Here is a 20185-nt window from a genome sequence, read left to right as displayed (position 1 = left end):
CTCTCTCAGTATTTTAAATAGTTCTCTCGGTCTATCCATTTCTCAATCACTGTCTCCATCTTTCTTTCACTCTTTTGTTCGATTTGTTTTTGTCCTCACTCCGTCTCTGCTCTCCTCAGGTTAAATTCGCCTCTGTTTGAGTCTTCGCTGGCTGGGGACAATGTAAACCGGGGAGCCTCCATCCCCAGCCCCTCTCCCTCTCCCTCTCTCTCTCTGGTTGCCATAGTTCCCTCTAGTCCAATGTTCTGTGGATTTATACCCCTTTTGTGGAGTCCAAGAGGTGTAGACAAAAGTCATAGGTAGAAGAAGGATTGGAATGAGGCACTCACTGAGTGTTAAAATGGGCGGCGCGGGCTTGTAGGGTCAAAGGGCCTGTTTCCTGGGCTGTGTTGTTCTTTGTTCTTTGTTTAATACTCTCCTAATTGGTTCCCCCCACAATCCACCCCCACCCCCACCCCTACCCCCATCCCCACCCCCACCCCTTGCCCCCAACCCCACCCCCACCCCATATTTCACCCTTCATAAACTTTGGTTGATCCAAAACTCCATAACAGCACAAGAAATAGGAACAGGTGGAGGCCATTCGGCCCCTCCAGCCTGCTGCCATTCAGTAAGACCATGGCTGATATGACTTGTGGCTTTAACTCCATTTCCTGGTGCCTGTGTCCTAATGCACACAACATCCCATTCTCCCATCATCTCCTGTTCCCATGGACCTACATTGGCTCCCAGTCTGGCAACGCCTCCCATGTTCAAATCCCTCCACGGTCTTCAGCTGTCCTTAGGGCTCCGACCTCTCCATGTTCAATAACCATCTGCAGTCCCCGCTGTTGCGAGGATAAGGACGGATACTTGAGTGTGTTTCTGCGAGAGGCTTTTAGAGAACTGATCTCTAGATGTCTGCCTCCAGAAGCGGTCACACGGCTACGGAAAGCCTGAGGTGTCAGTCAGTCTGTCTACATTTCAAAAGCTGAACCTTCCTTCCTCCAATCCTGGCCTCTCGCACATCCTCCTGTTCCATCACTCCACCATTGGCTGCCAGGCCTTTCCACCACAGGAAGGTGGATCAGGCCAAGGAGCCTCTACAACCTCATCAGAGGGACAGGTTTTCTGAGGGTTTGGAAGGGGGAGGGAGAGGTAGAGAGAGGGCAGGGTTTGGGTGAAGGAATTTCAGAGCTCCGGTGAAGGCGTGTCTGACAATAATGCCAAAATGGGAGGGAGAGGGGGAGCAGAATTGGAAGAGGCCTCAGAGGGGTGTGAGGTTAGAGGAGATCACAGAAATGGAGAAGGAATTCTGTGCTGCTCTTGTCAATGGGCTGGTTTGGAGTTTTATAAAGTGTAAACAGACATGAGTGAGGATTGCGGGATCTCAGTATTTCAATCCCCTCCTAACCCTCTCAGATCTAAGGGCCGAATGGCCTATTCCTGTTTCTATGTTACTCGAGGCCTGTGTACCAATCATATTGAACGTGCTACCATAGCCATCCCTGATTGGTTGTCTCGGTCTGGGCGCGATGGATTTGCAGGAACTGATTTAACCAATCGAATTTAACGTTAAATTAAACTTTGTTCCTTTGTTGAATCTCAGGGAAGCTCGGCGAGAGAAAACAACCCTTAGTCTTGGTTACCATGGAAACATGGTGGATCTATGGTGAGTGCCGGAATTAGATGCTAAAGATGCAGAGGCTGTGAGTGCCTACTTTCCAACTGCTTGGTAAAAGTTGAGTGGATTTCCTTGCGTTCTACTCAGGTTCTAAAGCAAACATCTCATTTCCCGTTTCACCAGCTCTATTTCCCCTCCTGAGTTTGTGTGGTGCTGAGGACAGTGTCCCTGAGGCTCCGGCATCGAGTCCCACCCCCGGGACCCGATGGCCAAGGAAGGTGAACCTCCCAAATCCTCCCGAACGCGCCAGTGACTGGCGGGAAGAGCGGGAGGGACCTTGGGATGATGTGATACAAATTGAAGGGACCACGGGAACTTCCAAACGCAGTTCCTTAATGTCTGACTTGGTGACAACGCTGTAGGAATATATCTAGCTACCGACTCACCTGTCTCCGTGGCAACAGTTTGAGATGAAATCACCACAATCATGGTGTCACACTTAATCCGGAGATGAATTTCCGATCTGGTATCCATGACATCACTAAAACTGCCTGTTCCGTCTGTAACACCACCTGAATTTACCCCATCTCAGCTGATCTACTGTGGAAAACCTCGGCTATTCCAGTGCTCCCCGGCTGTACTTGTTATCCAAAACCCAGCTGCTTACGTCCTAACTCGCAGTGTGTCCCATCCCCCTGTCACCCCACCCCACCCCCGTGCTCCCTCACCCACACTGCCCACCAATTAGACAATGACAACATGTTAAAATTCTTCTCCCAGTTTTCCAATGGCCTTCCCTACCTCAGTAATCCCCTCCAGCCCTCATAATCTCCGCACTCCTCTAATTCCTGCCTCATGCGTGGCTCCCATTTCAATCACTCCGCCATTGGTGGCCATGTCCTCAGCTGCCTCAGTCCCAAACTCTGGAACTCCCTCCCTAAACCTCTTTGACCAAACTCTCCATATCTGACCTAATATCTCCTGGCGTGATGCGCTGTCTCACTTTATTTTCTAACGCTCCTCTGAAATGCCCTGGGATAATTCATGAGACTAAAGATGCTTTCCAAATATGGGTTGTTACTGGAGAGAGAACAGCATCGATTGACCGAGACACTACCTGATAATGGAGCAACTACAAACTCAAAGGAGGATTGAAAAATTGTTTGTGTTTTCATGAGAACAATGCAGATCACGGGGCAACGCGACAGTGAGGCTTAAAATGATGCGAGTGATGGGTCAAGGTAGACTGAAGCAGACAGTTTCCAGCAAGTGAGAGGTCGGGAACAAGGGGGACACAGACACATGACGTCAGAGATTGAGAACAAAGGCCAGTAGAAACATCTCACAGAGTTGTGAGGCTGCGGATTCACTCCCAGAATCAGCGATTGAGGGAGAAATGTGTCAGTACCGAGGGTTGGATTGAAGAGCAGGGTGGTGGATAAAGAGTGGGAGGGAGATGGTAACAGGGTGGGTGAATGGGATTGACTTGCTTGTTTGGAGGGTAAACATCAACATGAACTGACTGGGCTGAATGGTCAGACTGTGTGTTGTAACCTCAATATATCTCGATAGCAATAATAGAGCGAATATCCGATAGATGGAGGAGTCCAGTCTCTGTAGGCCTAATGACATCTTGTGAAAGGTGGGGGATGAGATAGAGCTTTATATCTGGAAACACAGGGACAAGGGAGAGTCTGGTAGAAATTCCATAACTTGAAATAATGAATGAAACGCAGGATTCATCGGCTGTTCTTAGCAAGTGAAGGAGGTGTGGATTAAAGGGTTAGGCTGATGTCAGACAAGAGGTTTCGGGCGAAATCAGGAGGATAAAGAGATGGGGTGTGTTCTCTCAAATCTCCAGGCCATTCGTCAAGAGAGATCCAAGGACCTTAGGAGATGCAAGATGGCGCCTATACTGACAAAATACAATTCTACCCCCAGGGAGAGGCTGGTACAGGAGTACGAGCGGACTGGAGAGTTACTGGTGGATCTGGGCTCAGACCAGACCTCCTGCCATAACCCATTCAGCGGAGGATATTACCCAGCAGAACTCACCTTCCAGGCAGCCAATCAGATGATGCACACTGACCCGAAAAATTTCCGTAAGCTCGTTCAGGAAAGGTAAGAAAAGGAGATAGGGGAGAGTGTAGATGGGGGTGTGGGAGGGGGAGAGTGTAGATGGGGGTGTGGGAGGGGGAGAGTGTAGATGGGGGTGTGGGAGGGGGAGAGTGTAGATGGGGGTGTGGGAGGGGGAGAGTGTAGATGGGGGTGTGGGAGGGGGAGAGTGTAGATGGGGGTGTGGGAGGGGGAGAGTGTAGATGGGGGTGTGGGAGGGGGAGAGTGTAGATGGGGGTGTGGGAGGGGGAGAGTGTAGATGGGGGTGTGGGAGGGGGAGAGTGTAGATGGGGGTGTGGGAGGGGGAGAGTGTAGATGGGGGTGTGGGAGGGGGAGAGTGTAGATGGGGGTGTGGGAGGGGGAGAGTGTAGATGGGGGTGTGGGAGGGGGAGAGTGTAGATGGGGGTGTGGGAGGGGGAGAGTGTAGATGGGGGTGTGGGAGGGGGAGAGTGTAGATGGGGGTGTGGGAGGGGGAGAGTGTAGATGGGGGTGTGGGAGGGGGAGAGTGTAGATGGGGGTGTGGGAGGGGGAGAGTGTAGATGGGGGTGTGGGAGGGGGAGAGTGTAGATGGGGGTGTGGGAGGGGGAGAGTGTAGATGGGGGTGTGGGAGGGGGAGAGTGTAGATGGGGGTGTGGGAGGGGGAGAGTGTAGATGGGGGTGTGGGAGGGGGAGAGTGTAGATGGGGGTGTGGGAGGGGGAGAGTGTAGATGGGGGTGTGGGAGGGGGAGAGTGTAGATGGGGGTGTGGGAGGGGGAGAGTGTAGATGGGGGTGTGGGAGGGGGAGAGTGTAGATGGGGGTGTGGGAGGGGGAATGGGGGGTACAGTCAGTGATAGGGGAGAGTGTAGATGGGGGTGTGGGAGGGGGAGAGTGGAGATGGGGGTGTGGGAGGGGGAGAGTGGAGATGGGGGTGTGGGAGGGGGAGAGTGGAGATGGGGGTGTGGGAGGGGGAGAGTGGAGATGGGGGTGTGGGAGGGGGAGAGTGGAGATGGGGGTGTGGGAGGGGGAGAGTGGAGATGGGGGTGTGGGAGGGGGAGAGTGGAGATGGGGGTGTGGGAGGGGGAGAGTGGAGATGGGGGTGTGGGAGGGGGAGAGTGGAGATGGGGGTGTGGGAGGGGGAGAGTGGAGATGGGGGTGTGGGAGGGGGAGAGTGGAGATGGGGGTGTGGGAGGGGGAGAGTGGAGATGGGGGTGTGGGAGGGGGAGAGTGGAGATGGGGGTGTGGGAGGGGGAGAGTGGAGATGGGGGTGTGGGAGGGGGAGAGTGGAGATGGGGGTGTGGATGGAAGGGGTTTGAGGATCTGGATTGCGATTATTTAAATGTTCTTTGCTGTTGCTGAGGTTGACTGTCGGGGGGAGATGGAGAGGGGGAATCTTTGACGAACAGATTTGATTTTGTTGAATTTGTCCTTTAGTTTAAGGCGACAAGTAAAGGCCATCAGCAAGCTCTCAGAGAAGGGAATGTTTTTCTGGGATTATGGGAATGCCTTCCTACTTGAAGCTAAAAGAGCAGGTGGGTGAAATTTAAGACCAGGATTTGTTGTAAGGTGCTCCGTCAGTCTGGAAAAGTCTTTGTTGTCATACACAGGTTAACTTGCAGTTTTTACTGACCCTTAGAGATATTTCCACATATACAGTTAAAGGTACAAGCGGGGAGTTGTATCTAGGCTGGTGGGTACGCACATTCTGTCAACTGTATCATGTATTCTGTTGGAGTGGTGATGTACTCAGTCCTACATTAATCCTACATGTGCCAAACCCTTATACTATCACAGCTAATCTTCGGGATAAAATGCTGGAAACCCTCAGTAGGTCTGGAAGTCTCTCACAGAATCATTGAAACCCTACAGTACAGAAAGAGGCCATTTGGCCCAACAAGTCCACGCTGACCACAATCCCACCCAGGCCCACCCCATATCCCTACATATTTACCCATTAATCCCTCTAATCTACGCATCTCAGGACACTAAGGGGTAATTTTAGCATGGCCAATCAACCTAATCCGCACACCTTTGGACTGTGGGAGGAAACTGGAGCACCCGGAGAAAACCCACGCAGACATGGGGAGAATGTGCAAACTCCGCACAGATAGTGACCCGAGCCAGGAATTGAACCCAGGTCCCTGGCACTGTGAAGCAGCAGTACTAACCACTGTGCTACTGTGCCACCCAGAAAGTAAAGTTTATTTACTAGTCACAGGTAAGGCTATGTTAACACTGCAATGAAGTTACTATGAAATTATCCTAGTTGCTCTCTGTGGAGAGAGAAACAGGAGTTAATTCTCAGGCCTGAGATCTTCAATCAGAATGCTATTGGACTGTGCTATCATGTGTAGAGGTTAATTTATAACTCACCTAATAGATCTTTTAACAGATATTTACAGATTTTTACACCAGTACCAGTTAGGAGCTCAGATAAGTATCAGGATAGGAAAAGTCCATTTGTTAGTTTGAGCTGAGTAATTCTGTCTGCCCAGAATCCAGAGACACCCAAAAATCCACAAGTTGTCTCTCAGTTTGTGCCTGATAGTTTAATCCAGGATTTATAACGCTTTCATCAAAAAAATCCTTTCTGAGTCTGTTTTTGATTTCTATTTCATTAACGTGAATTGACAGTCTCTGCTCCCATTGGAGGGAGGCTGAAGGAATACACGGGCATCATTTTGTGTGTACAGTCCACGTTTCTCACCCACACACTCTGTGGCGCCTACCCCCACCCACCCACCCTCCCCGGTTACCCCATCCCTGCTTCCGACATCAGTCCCCACACTTCAAAAAAAGGTGGATAATGTTGGCGCGCGGAGAAATCCTGATATTGTAAAGGGTGCTATTTCTCTGCAAGTTCCTTCTTTAATGACTTACTGGTAACACATCTACCCTCCACAGTGAATGATCACCAACCGTTCACCAACCAAAGCCTGTGTTCAGGAGGGCTCTGTGTTCTGAGAAGGGTTGAATGATCCAGTTCTACTTTGCTGACCTCTCTGAATCTCACTCTCAGCTATGGTGTGCGATCTGTCCTCAATTTGAAAACAGCACACATTGCATTGGCTTGAGGTTAATGGATGTAATTTTGTTGTGTCTTGTGGGAAATGGAATGCACGTGTGCAGGCTACAGCAAACATATTCACATCGGCTTCTCAAACAATTCCAACTCCAATTCCCATCTCAGCTCCTTTCAACCTGCGCACACAAACCGTCCAGTCACTAACTCTCTGTCTCTGTATCTAACCCCGTGCTGTACCTGTCCTGGGAGTGTTTGATGGGGGGACAGTGTAGAGGGAGCTTTACTCTGTATCTAACCCCGTGCTGTACCTGTCCTGGGAGTGTTTGATGGGGGGACAGTGTAGAGGGAGCTTTACTCTGTATCTAACCCCGTGCTGTACCTGTCCTGGGAGTGTTTGATGGGGACAGTGTAGAGGGAGCTTTACTCTGTATCTAACCCCGTGCTGTACCTGTCCTGGGAGTGTTTGATGGGGACAGTGTAGAGGGAGCTTTACTCTGTATCTAACCCCGTGCTGAACCTGTCCTGGGAGTGTTTGATGGGGGACAGTGTAGAGGGAGCTTTACTCTGTATCTAACCCTGTGCTGTACCTGTCCTGGGAGTGTTTGATGGGGGACTGTGTAGAGGGAGCTTTACTCTGTATCTAACCCTGTGCTAAAGAACAAACAAAGAACAAAGAACAACCCAGCACGGGAAACAGGCCCTTCGGCCCAACAAGCCCGTGCCGCCGCATCACCCTACACCTATTCTACCCTGCATGTCTACGAATAGAACCCCTGACTTAGCCAGATTCAGGGGAGAATAGTGTCAATTTGGTAAAACCAATCAGCCTAAGAGCACATCTTTGGGGTGTGGGAGGAAACCGGAGCGCCCGGAGGAAACCCACGCATCCACAGGGAGAATGCACAAACTCCCACAGACACAGGCCCAAATCCATGTATCTGCACAGCTAGCAGTGCTAGTCACCGAGCTGTTGCGGCGCCCGTCTACCGGTCCAGGATCAAGCACACACACCGACATGAAGTACTAGGCCACTCCTGGAACCTCCAACAGTAGCCCACGCACGACCCACCGTGTGCATGCCCCTCGTTTGACAACGAGGTGGACCTCCACCTGTGGAATAAAAGACAAAAATGTTAATCACAAGCCTGCCTTTCCGGTGTCTCCCGAGGTTCTAACCCTTATTCAATAACCCCTACCATAACCCTCCATCCTCGTTTCACTCATGTGCCTATCTAACTGAACCTTAAACGAGTCCAACGTTCCTGCCTCCACCACCCTACTCGGTAGCGCGTTCCATACCCCCACAACTCTCTGCGTAAAGAACCTTCCTCTCATATCCAAATTATATCTCTCCCCCCTCACCCTTAAATCATGCCCTCTTGTATTTGTTACCAATCTAGGGAGCAGTGTCTCACTATTGACTCTGTCTATTCCCTTCAGTACCTTATATACCTCTATCATGTCCCCCCTCAATCTCCGTCTTTCCAAGGAGAACAGTCCCAGTTTCTCCAACCTTTCCTCGTAACCCAGTCCCCCCATGCCAGGCAACATCCTGGTAAACCTCCTCTGCACCCTTTCCAGAGCCTCCACGTCCTTCCGGTAGTAAGGTGACCAGAACTGGACGCAGTACTCCAAATGCGGTCTAACCAACGTTCTATACAACTGAAGGATTAGACAGCAGCTTTTAAACTCTGTCCCCCTTCCTATAAAGGCTAGCATTCCATAAGCCTTCCTGACAACATTCTCCACTTGTGTCGCAACCTTCATGGATTTGTGAACCTGCACTCCCAGGTCCCTCTGTGTTTCTATACTCCTAATTTGTCTACCTTTAATCACATAGCTCCTCTCTACATTATTCCTTCCAAAATGCATCACCTCGCATTTGTCAGGATTAAATTCCATCTGCCACCTATCTGCCCACTGCACCAACCTATCTATATCCTGTTGTATCATCTGACAATCCAGTTCAGTACCCGCCAACCCTGCCATCTTGGTGTCATCAGCAAACTTGCTGATCACACCACCTACGCTCTCTTCCAAGTCATTTATGTAGACTACAAAGAGGAGAGGTCCCAGTACTGAGCCCTGCGGCACACCACTGGTCACTGGCCTCCAGCCGGACAAAGTCCCCTCCACAACTACCCTCTGTCTCCTATTACCCAGCCAGTTCTCAATCCACCTAGCTACCTGGCCTCGTATCCCGTGCGCCTTAACCTTTTCTACCAGCCTACCATGAGGGACTTTGTCAAACGCCTTACTGAAATCCATATGGATGACATCAACGGCTCTCCCATCGTCAACCGTTTTTGTCACCTCCTCAAAGAATTCCACCAGATTCGTAAGGCAAGACCTCCCTCTAACAAAGCCATGTTGCGTATCCCTAATCAGACCGCAACGCTCCAGATGCTCATACATCCTACCCCTAAGTACTTTTTCCATTAATTTCCCTACCACCGACGTCAAACTCACCGGCCTATAATTCCCAGGGTTATCCCTGCTACCTTTTTTGAACAGCGGTACCACATTTGCTACCCTCCAGTCTTCTGGGACCTCACCTGTGTCCAAAGAAGAGACAAAGATTTGCGCCAGAGGCCCAGCAATTTCATCTTTCACCTCCCTAAGCAGCCTGGGATAAATACCATCAGGCCCCGGAGCTTTATCCGTCCTTACGCTACCTAAAAGCCCTAGCACTTCCTCTCTCGTAATAGATATTTCCTGCAGCTGATCCTCAGCTCCCTCTAACAGACCGCACGATTCCGAACCCCTCTCCTTCGTGAATACCGACGCAAAGTATTCATTCAGGAGCTCCCCCATTCCCTCCGACTCAATACATATCTCCCCACTTTTGTCCCTAAGAGGACCAATTTTCCCTCTAACTACTCTCTTGCTCCTAATATAGGAATAAAATGCCTTCGGATTTTCCTTAATCCTACCAGCCAAAGCCATTTCATGCCCTCTCTTCGCCCTTCTAATTCCCCTTTTTAGATCCCTCCTACTCTCTCTATATTCCTCCAGCGCACTCTCCGTACCCAGTCGTTTCGACCTAACTGTGCTGTACCTGTCCTGGGAATGTTTGATGGGGGAACAGTGTAGAGGGAGCTTTACTCTGTATCTAACCCCATGCTGTACCTGTCCTGGGAGTGTTTGATGGGGGAACAGTGTAGAGGGAGCTTTACTCTGTATCTAACCCCATGCTGTACCTGTCCTGGGAGTGTTTGATGGGGACAGTGTAGAGGGAGCTTTACTCTGTATCTAACCCCGTGCTGTACCTGTCCTGGAAGTGTTTGATTCTCAATGTGAGTTCCTGAATTGAATAATTTTTGATATCCCAAGGCTGAAACTCGCCCCTGGATCATCTTGAAACATAAAATCTGGAACTATTTTTCTTTTCAATGTCTTCTAGGTGCTGATGTGGTGAAAGCTGGAGGTGGGAAGCTGGAATTCAAGTTCCCTTCGTATGTGCAACATATCATGGGGTGAGTTTGGAGGAAAAGCTATCGATAGACTTGTATTTACATAGCACCTGTCCCTGCCAGGATGCTCCAAATACTTTATAGCCATTTACATACTTTTTAAATGTTTTACTCCATGCTTAACGTTACAAAGCCAGGGCTGAGAGTGGAGTGCGGAAATCCGAATCCATTCCGTACTTGCCCCAAAAACAAACTCAAAATCCAATTGAACCCGATTCCAGGTCCCCCCAGGAGAGACAAACACGATCCAAGCTGACAAGCAGAGGCCTTTCAGCCCATCTTGGCCTTGATCTGATGCTTGATCTTAGCCAAAGTATCATCACTGTTGTAATGTCAGTAACACGGCAGCCAAGTTTCACACAGCAAGATCCCACCAACGGGAATCTGATAATGATCAGATAACACGCTAAAACCTTTTGGTTGCTTTACAGTTTATTTATTCGTCACAAGTAGGTTTACGTTAACACCGCACTTGCGGGGAGGTGATGACCCAGTGATATTACCACCAGCCTATTAATCCAGAAACTCAGCTAATATCTGGGGTCCTGGGTTCGAATCCTGCCACGGCAGATGGTGGAATTTGAATTCAGTTAAAAACAAATCCTGAATTAAGAATCTACTGATGACCATGAAACCATTGCTGATTGTCGGAAAAACTCATCTGGTTCATTAATGTCCTTCAGAGAAGGAAATCAATCCTTACCCGGTCTGGCCTACATGTGACTCCAGATCCACAGCAATGTGACTGATTTTTAACTGCCCTCCAAGGGCAACTAGGGATGGGCAGTAAACGCTGGTCAACTAGCAATGCCCACGAATGAATAAAAAACTAAAAAGCAATGAAGTTACTGTGAAAGTCCCCTCCGGTGCCTGTTTGGGTATACGGAGGAAGAATTTAGCACTGCCAATGCAACTAACCAGCAAGTCTTTCAGACTGTGGGAGGAAACTGGAGCACCAGGAGGAAACCCATGCAGACATGGGGAGAACGTGCAAACTCCACACAGACAGTGACCCAAGCCGGGATTGAACTCAGGTCCCTGGCGCTGTGAGGCAGCAGTGCTAACCATTGTGCCCCTCTCTAGTACACATATCTCTGGGCTGATCCCACAACCTTCTTGCTGAGACACTCATGCACCGTATATGGAGACAGGATAAAATTATTCATGATTTAAGGTTGGGTTTATGTTGCTGCCCTCCCAGTCCAACTGAAGGATTTTGCTTTCTTGATTTTTGAATGGATCATTCTGGAGGTGTGGGCGTTGCGAGCAGGGTGCAACTTCCCCACTGCCCAGAGAAGCTTCTGTTGAACCTGTTTTCTCAAACCGTGATTCCAAAACAAACTGAGTAGTTTTGTGACATTCACCTCAGGGGTGGAATTTGATGAGGTCTCACTAGCCCGGAATATTCCCCTGGTGGCCTTCCGACCACCTTCCCTCCTGACCCCCTCACTCAGGGGTGCCGAATGTCTGGACAGCTCGTCTGCCCCGTCTCCGTTGAGTAACAAATAACTAACCACTTCAAGGCCACTTCCCGCCCAAACTCAAAGTGGTGGCCAGTGAGTGGTGCTCCCCACCCTCCCCCCAACTACCACCCTCCCTCCCAGCACCACTACCCCCACCCCCACGCCTCCCCTCCTGTTCCCGATGGAAACCTGCTTGGTTCTGGAGCTCCTGCACCTGGACACTGAATGCCCTTGATGTGGTTCCAGTCAGTGACCATGGTTCCCCCAGAGATACCCACAGTGTTACTGGGCACAGGGGAGGGAAGATTTCACTGGAAATAGTTGAACTTTAATGGGCCAAATCGTTCTGTCTCATTCTTAAATTTCCCAAGTTCCATTCAGATGATTCTGGATGCTATTAATAGGCATTGTGAACATCACCATGTAATCTGTATCAGATTGTGATAGCTTGTTCTGATCCTCAGTCAGATGGCTTCAGCCCAAGACAAGCACCATTTCACAATGTCAACACACACACACACTCCTGGAACAGCGCACAATTTTTCACAGCTTGTCTGAGAATCCATCTGTTATTCTTTAATTTTGTTTTAAAACAAAAAGCTGTTTCCAATGGCAGGAGGCTCAGTAACCAGAGGACACAGATTTCAGGCGATTGCGAACATGAGGAATTTAGTTGTTGTGATCTGGAAAACATTGTCTAAAAGGCTGGTGGAAGCCGATTGGACAGGAACTTTCGAAAGGACATTGGAGAAAGGAAAATAATTAGATGACTAAGGGGGACAGCAAGCTCTGAAACATGGGCTTGGTCTTTCAAACAGCAGGCATGCACTAGAGGGGCCAAAAGGCCTTTTATAGAATTCTCAGAGTCTGTGAAAGCCTGTGACATGTTGTTGTTCTTTTCCAATGTTTGTTTTCTGCTCTTGGAGAATAGTTTGAACTGACAGGCGGATACATTATTAACGGTCTAGTGGGATGGAGTTATTCTTGTTTTGGAATCTTCACACGCTCCCTGCAGAGTGTAGAGTAGCGGAAGGATTCCTGGGCTGACTTGGCTGGGGGATTAGTTCTGAATGTGCATCCAGATAGTGGTCGTCCCTCCCAGCCTGACAGGCTGCTGTGTGAACTCTGCTCCTGTGGCTGTGACCAGCTGTACAAAGGGTTTTGTAGACCCCCCCCCCAAACCCCCAAGATTACCCACACCCATTGGACACAATTATCCCAAAGTCCCAAGGCAGAATTCCAGTTACCACTCACCAGGAATTTCTGGAATGGGATCCAATGGACTCCAGAGGTGGAGATCCCACCAATCAGTCTTGACCTTTAGTGACCTTTCGTTTGACCTCTTATTTAACATAAGAACATAAGAAATAGGAGCAGGAGTAGGCCATCTAGCCCTTCGAGCCTGCCCCGCCATTCAATAAGGTCATGGCTGATCTGTCGCTGCTCAGTTCCACTTTCCCACCTTCTCCCCATAACCCTTAATTCCCTTGCCTATCAGAAATCTATCTACTTGTGACTTAAATATATTTAGCGAGGCAGCCTCAACCACTTCAACGGGCAGAGAATTCCAGAGATTCACCACCCTTTGAGTGAAGAAGTTCCTCCTCAACTCCGTTCTAAACCGCCCCCCCTTTATCTTAAGGCTGTGCCCCCTAGTCCTACTGTCCTTTCTGAGCAGGAAGAATCTCTCTACCTCTACCCTATCCATCCCCTTCATTATCTTACACGTCTCTATAAGATCCCCCCTCATCCTTCTAAACTCCAACGAGTACAGACCCAGTCTATTCAATCTCTCTTCGTAGGCTAAGCCCCTCATCTCCTGTATCAGCCTAGTGAACCTCCTCTGTATTCCCTCTGGCTTTCTGTATTGATATGACAACAAAGCAAACTGGTTTTCCGCGCTGCCATACAGCAGAGATGGTGCCACTGCAAACAGATGTTAGATAAGCCAGAGGTGAACAGTGGAATGAGGACCGTGTACTGTGCCAGTTTGACATTGCCATTTTACCCCCCAACTGTCTTAGAACTAAAACCTTGCTGTACAGATGTTACCAGAATACATCAGACTGTATCAAAATGCTGCCAGGGATCAAAGGGTTAAATGACAAGGGCAGTTGGAATAGAATAATGGGTAATGGGGAGGTGGAGAAACTATTCTCTCTGGTGGGAAAGTCCAGATAAAGGAGGGAAAAGTCTAAAACTGGAACCAGCTCATTCAAGGAAGGAGATGGAGGAGATGGAAATTTATGGAAAGCATTGGACATTGTGGTAAATGCAGATTTGGGGATCAAGATAGACAGAGTTTTCATTGGATAAGCAGTGAATAAATGGAATTGAGTTTCAGATCAGCCATTGGTTGGATTGAATGGAGGCTCAATGGACTGAATGGCCTCTCCCAGTTCCAATGTTCCCCTGGCATCCTACACATCCTTCAATTGATACCCGCTTGAGAACCTCCCCGTGCCCTCACCGAGGCTGCTGGTGGAACCAATCTTCTCTTTCTCCTCCACAGTGACATTTTCTCTCTGGGATTTGGACCATTTCGTTGGGTTTGCACCTCAGCTGACCCTGCTGACCTGGCTGTGACAGACGCTATTGCTACGGCAGTGCTGGAAGACATTATAAATGAAGAAGGTAACGGAAAACTGACCTGTTTCCAATTTGTTGTTTTTATGTTTTTTGACTTCTTTTGGCTGCTCCCTCTCTCCGTTTCGCTTGACTCCCAGTTCAACTCTTGCGTCTCCATCGCCCCAGGACTTTCCTGCAACAAATTAATTTCAGCAAAACACATGGTTAGCCTTGGTGTTGCCCTTGGTTTTGACTCCACCAACCCTCTTTGACTGTTACCTGAAGGGAGCCCTAATCCGTGGTTTCCATTCCCTGGTTTCTAGAACTTTCTGTTCTTTAACTCCTAGGATTGTTTTCTGTTTTGTCCTGCCTGTACCAGCAGTTTCTGTGGGAAGCTCCTTGCTTCTCAGTTGTTCAACTGAACTCAAATGTTTCTGCTTTTTAATATGAGCCCCTGGTTACTAAGCAACAATCTAGTCTTTTTTAAAACTTGTAATTGTCTTTGCTTCATAAACCATGCAATTATAATGCAGGCAAAGTTTAAAGTGAAACTAAAAGTCATAGACTTGCAGACATTGGTGTTTAGCATGGAGCTAAACTAAAGTTTTAACCCTTTCCATCGCACACAAATACAGTCACACGAGTTCAGCTTCCTCACTCCATACGTTTCCCTTCATCCGCTGCTATAGACCTGTATCCCTTCACATGCCAAGGCCAATGATAAGGATGCTTGGCATGTGTGTGAGCGGAGGTGTGGATGGAGTGAAGATGAAAGCCGAATGGAGAGGTGAAGGTGAGTGAGAACGTGAGTGGTGGCGTCCATTGAGCTGACAGCGTGCGAGTGAGATCAATGCAAAGGTGCAATGAGTTGAGGAGTTTGTGAGATGAGAAGAATTCGCTGATTGATGTACCCTGGTGCAATCGATGAGATCATTCACCCTCTTTCTGCACTGGACGTCTTGTGTGGCCAGTTGGCACTCAGTGCCGTTACCAGCCTTTCCCAAGTTGGAGTGGTGAGGTTGGTGGACCTGTAGCCAGGGTGGGGAGGGGGACATCACAGCGAACCTCAAACTGCAGCCAGCGGTCAGTCCAGGGAGGTGTCACTGAACTTTGAAGCAGCGATCTCCTTTGGTTTGGTAAAGGGTTCCTCACCGGGTATCAGCCCCGGTCTGCGAGATTACACTTCAACCACAGCACCTGGGGCAGAGGTGAGATTACGGTGTGGTGGGCAAATCGGAGATAGCCTTTCTGTTGGATGGATATTTACTTCGCTCTGACGGGATAATGTGGGAAAACCCATTATTGCAGCCGACAAATGTCACAGCATTTCCCACACCTCCCTTTGTGCGCCGTTTGGAAATTTCCACCAAGGACACGGAACCCTGTCTCCCAGAGACACTGAAAGGTTCACAATGCTGAATGATGGCATCTAATTCCATCCTGATCTGGGTAGAGTGACATTTTGGGGGATTTAGGGATGCTGTTGTTGATCTGATCAGAGAAGAGAAAAGAACAATGACCCTTTGATGGGAAAAGCATGTCAGAGGTATTGGACAGTACATTTCACAGACACACTGGGCTGAGAAAAAGCAGAAGGTATTTTTAGTTAGGGCATCATGTGTTAGCACAGACTCGGAGGGCCGAAGGGCCTGGTCCTGTGCTGTACTGTTCTTCGTTCTTTGTATTGCCGTGGACTTCTTTGCAAGATGGTCAAGATCAGAGGGGCTGATTGGCTTCCCTGGTCAGGATTACTGTCTGGGGTTTGTGCAGGCAGTGGGATTGGGGATGTAGGGGCGAGGGGTGAGGCCTGGGGTGGGGGGGTGAGGCCTTGGGGGGGGTGGGGGGGGGGAGCGGTGAGGCAGTGAGACATTTTCCAGGGCCCACAAACCTCAGCACAGTAGAAAAGAGAAACACAGGAACGAATAAAGAAATGGGGCTTCGATTCGGTTCAAATCTCCTTGTAAGATTTATGGCAGTCTTTGTAATTTTAAGAAAATGTTGGTCTGTTTTACTGGCAAGGTTAATACATCCCACATCCCTCACGCTTGTAAACTCATTCAGATGTCAAAGAGGTTGGATTTAAAAGTGGAAAGGTTACATTTGAACACCAATTGCTTCGAATCACCTTGAGGATTTGCTCTCCATCCACATTCCTCTCCCTCATTTCCTGCCAAGTAAAATTGAAAAGTTAAATTTCAGACAGACTCGTTAATCCACGCAGGCCCCTGATTGCACACTCCCAACGAGACATCATTTGTCACTACGCAACGAAGCTGCGTTTAATCCTGGGACAGAAGGGAATCAGAAATATCTTTGGCTCGAGTCAGCTGAAATCCCAGTTCCAGATGTTAACTTCAATGAAGCGACAAAGCTGAAATCCGCAACTGAAAACAGCTTAACCCCAATCAGCAGCACAGGCACACTGAGGCCACTTCCCTTTCCAACTCCCACAGAAACAAGGAGAAGCAGCAAGACAATTCACACCAATCAGATAGAAGAGATTCTGTGAACCAATCCTGCCTTTTGATGTTTTTAATTCATTCCCAGGTTAACAACCAACATTCATTGTTCAAAAACCTGCCAAATACCCCCAGGACAGGTATAGCACGGGCTTAGATACAGAGTAAAGCTCCCTCTACACTGTACCCCCCATCAAACACTCCCAGGACAGGTACAGCACGGGGTTAGATACAGAGTAAAGCTCCCTCTACACTGTCCCCATCAAACACTCCCAGGACAGGTACAGCACGGGGTTAGATACAGAGTAAAGCTCCCTCTACACTGTTCCCCCATCAAACACTCCCAGGACAGGTACAGCACGGGGTTAGATACAGAGTAAAGCTCCCTCTACACTGTTCCCCCATCAAACACTCCCAGGACAGGTACAGCACGGGGTTAGATACAGAGTAAAGCTCCCTCTACACTGTCCCCCATCAAACACTCCCAGGACAGGTACAGCACAGGGTTAGATACAGAGTAAAGCTCCCTCTACACTGTCCCCCATCAAACACTCCCAGGACAGGTACAGCCCGGGGTTAGATACAGAGTAAAGCTCCCTCTACACTGTCCCCATCAAACACTCCCAGGACAGGTACAGCACGGGGTTAGATACAGAGTAAAGCTCCCTCTACACTGTCCCCCATCAAACACTCCCAGGACAGGTACAGCATGGGTTAGATACAGAGTAAAGCTCCCCCTACACTGTCACCCCATCAAACACTCCCAGGACAGGTACAGCACAGGGTTAGATACAGAGTAAAGCTCCCTCTACACTGTCCCCCATCAAACACTCCCAGGACAGGTACAGCATGGGTTAGATACAGAGTAAAGCTCCCCCTACACTGTCACCCCATCAAACACTCCCAGGACAGGTACAGCACGGGGTTAGATACAGAGTAACGCTCCCTCTACACTGTCCCCCCATCAAACACTCCCAGGACAGGTACAGTACGGGGTTAGATACGGAGTAAAGCTCCCTCTACACTGTCCCCCATCAAACACTCCCAGGACAGGTACAGCATGGGTTAGATACAGACTAAAGCTCCCCCTACACTGTCCCCCCATCAAACACTCCCAGGACAGGTACAGCACGGGGTTAGATACAGAGTAACGCTCCCTCTACACTGTCCCCCCATCAAACACTCCCAGGACAGGTACAGCACGGGGTTAGATACAGAGTAAAGCTCCCTCTACACTGTCCCCCATCAAACACTCCCAGGACAGCTGCAGCATGGGGTTAGATACAGAGTAAAGCTCCCTCTACACTGTCCCCCATCAAACACTCCCAGGACAGGTACAGTACGGGGTTAGATACAGAGTAAAGCTCCCTCTACACTGTCCCCATCAAACACTCCCAGGACAGGTACAGCACGGGGTTAGATACAGAGTAAAGCTCCCTCTACACTGTCCCCCATCAAACACTCCCAGGACAGGTACAGCACGGGGTTAGATACAGAGTAAAGCTCCCTCTACACTGTCCCCATCAAACACTCCCAGGACAGGTACAGCACGGGGTTAGATACAGAGTAAAGCTCCCTCTACACTGTCCCCCCATCAAACACTCCAAGGACAGGATTAAAATGGAACAGTGTTGCTCTCTTGATTGCTGTGCTGCCCACACTACTCTTCATTTCCATCTGACTAGTCAGATACTGTTTTGGAATGAGGAATTCTGAATTGGGCCTGTCTCATATTGGTGTTTAACTTAAATAAAGGGAGTGAGAATGAAATGTGGATAGAGTTAGCTGAAGGGGACAGGGAGGATAGATTAGCAAGAAAGACATTAAGCAAGCAGTGGCAGATATTTAAGAAGGTAATTCATGACTCTCAACAAAAAGAGAGTAAGGAGCAAAGGTTCTAAGAGAGGGATACACCAACCATGGCTAACACAGGGAGTTAAGGAGAGTATTAAATTGGAAGAAAAACACATAACGAGGCAAAAATCACAAAGACTGAGATAAATCCAGAATCCAGCAAAGGAGAATTAAAAAGATAATAAAGAGAAAGAGAGAAAATAAACTATGAAGGACAAACTAGCAAGTGTTACCAGTCAGGGTGGATAATTCAAGGTGTTCTATGAAGCTCGCCTGACCTGTAACGGTTTATGTTGAATTTAACTAGGATGAGCGTGAGAGGTTTGACTCCAGCTGTGATTTAACTGACCCACAAGGAGCTTTTATCAAAAACAAAGTTTAATTAAGAATATTACTAACATTTACAGTAAGACGATTAGCAAGAACTTTGAACAGTTACAAACAAGAAATACAACAACAACGATAATATTTAACTCCTGAGGAAATATCTCTAATGTGTTCCAACCAAAGCTAACAGCCCGTAGAACACAAACCCCTCCAAATAAACACAATACAGCATAGGTTAATGCCCACTCATTACAGGAATCCAACCTCCTGGGTTGAATGCTGAGAATCCCTTTGAAGAAACTCAGAAGACGCTGTAATCAAATCTGTTTCCCAAAACACGGCTTCTTTAAGGCAGAACCAAACGAGAGGAAGAGTACAGGGAGAGAGAGAGAGAGAGAGAGACTGCTAAACTGCTGCCAAACACTTCTCAAAATGAAACTGAAAGCCCAAAGGAAAAGCCCCGATCACTGAACTGTCACAGCTCCGGATAAATGTGAGGTAATGCATTTTGGAAGGTCTGATACAGACAGGAAATATACAGTAAATAGCAGAACCCTTAGGAGTATTGATAGGCAGAGGGATCTGGGTGTACAGGTACACAGGTCACTAAAAGTGGCAACACAGGTGGAGAAGGTGGTCAAGAAGGCATACGGCATGCTTGCCTTCATCAGCTGGGGTATTGAGTTTAAAAATTGCCAAGTCATGTTGCAGCTTTATAGAACCTTAGTGAGGCTGCACTTGGAATATAGTGTTCAATTCTGGTCACCACACTACCAGAAGGATGTGGAGGCTTTGGAGAGGGTACAGAAAAGATTTACTAGGATGTTGCCTGGTATGGAGGGTATTAGCTATGAGGAGAGGTTGGAGAAACTTGGTTTGTTCTCACTGGAACGATGGAGGTTGAGGGGAGACCTGATAGAAGTCTACAAGATTATGAGGGGCATCGACAGAGTGGATAGTCAGAAGCTTTTTCCAGGGTGGAAGAGTCAATTACTCGGGGGGGGCACAGGTTTAAGGTGCGAGGGGCAAGGTTTAAAGGAGATGTACGAGGCAGATTTTTTACACAGAGGGTGGTGAATGCCTGGAACTCGTTGCTGGGGGAGGGAGTGGAAGCGGATACGATAGTGAGTTTTAAGGGATGTCTTGACAAATCCATGAATAGGATGGGAATAGAGGGATACGGTCCCCGGAAGGGTAGGGGGTTTTAGTTCAGTCGGGCAGCATGGTCAGTGCAGACTTGGAGGGGCCGAAGGGCCTGTTCCTGGGCTGGAATTTTCTTTGTTCTTTGTTCCTCAGTGACATCTCTGAATCTGTAAGCTGC

At 48.7% G+C, this 20185-nt stretch overlaps 1 protein-coding gene across 1 annotated transcript in view; it reads left to right on the top strand.

The window, feature by feature from the left end:
• Window positions 1-20185, top strand: part of uroc1 (urocanate hydratase 1) — a 77332-nt gene that overhangs the window by 40445 nt on the left and 16702 nt on the right. The window contains exons 10-14 of the mRNA XM_080218618.1: window positions 1589-1651; window positions 3545-3724; window positions 5130-5227; window positions 10124-10196; window positions 14169-14290. Of these exons, the coding sequence (XP_080074744.1) occupies window positions 1589-1651; window positions 3545-3724; window positions 5130-5227; window positions 10124-10196; window positions 14169-14290 (536 nt within the window). The remainder of the gene's footprint in view (window positions 1-1588; window positions 1652-3544; window positions 3725-5129; window positions 5228-10123; window positions 10197-14168; window positions 14291-20185) is intronic.

This window comes from Carcharhinus amblyrhynchos, chromosome 3 (genome assembly GCF_965287045.1).
Source record: "Carcharhinus amblyrhynchos chromosome 3, sCarAmb.v2.hapA, whole genome shotgun sequence".
Classification (NCBI taxonomy): domain Eukaryota; kingdom Metazoa; phylum Chordata; class Chondrichthyes; order Carcharhiniformes; family Carcharhinidae; genus Carcharhinus; species Carcharhinus amblyrhynchos.
The sequence above is the reverse complement of the archived record's forward strand: the minus strand, read 5'-3'. Positions and strand labels throughout refer to the sequence as shown.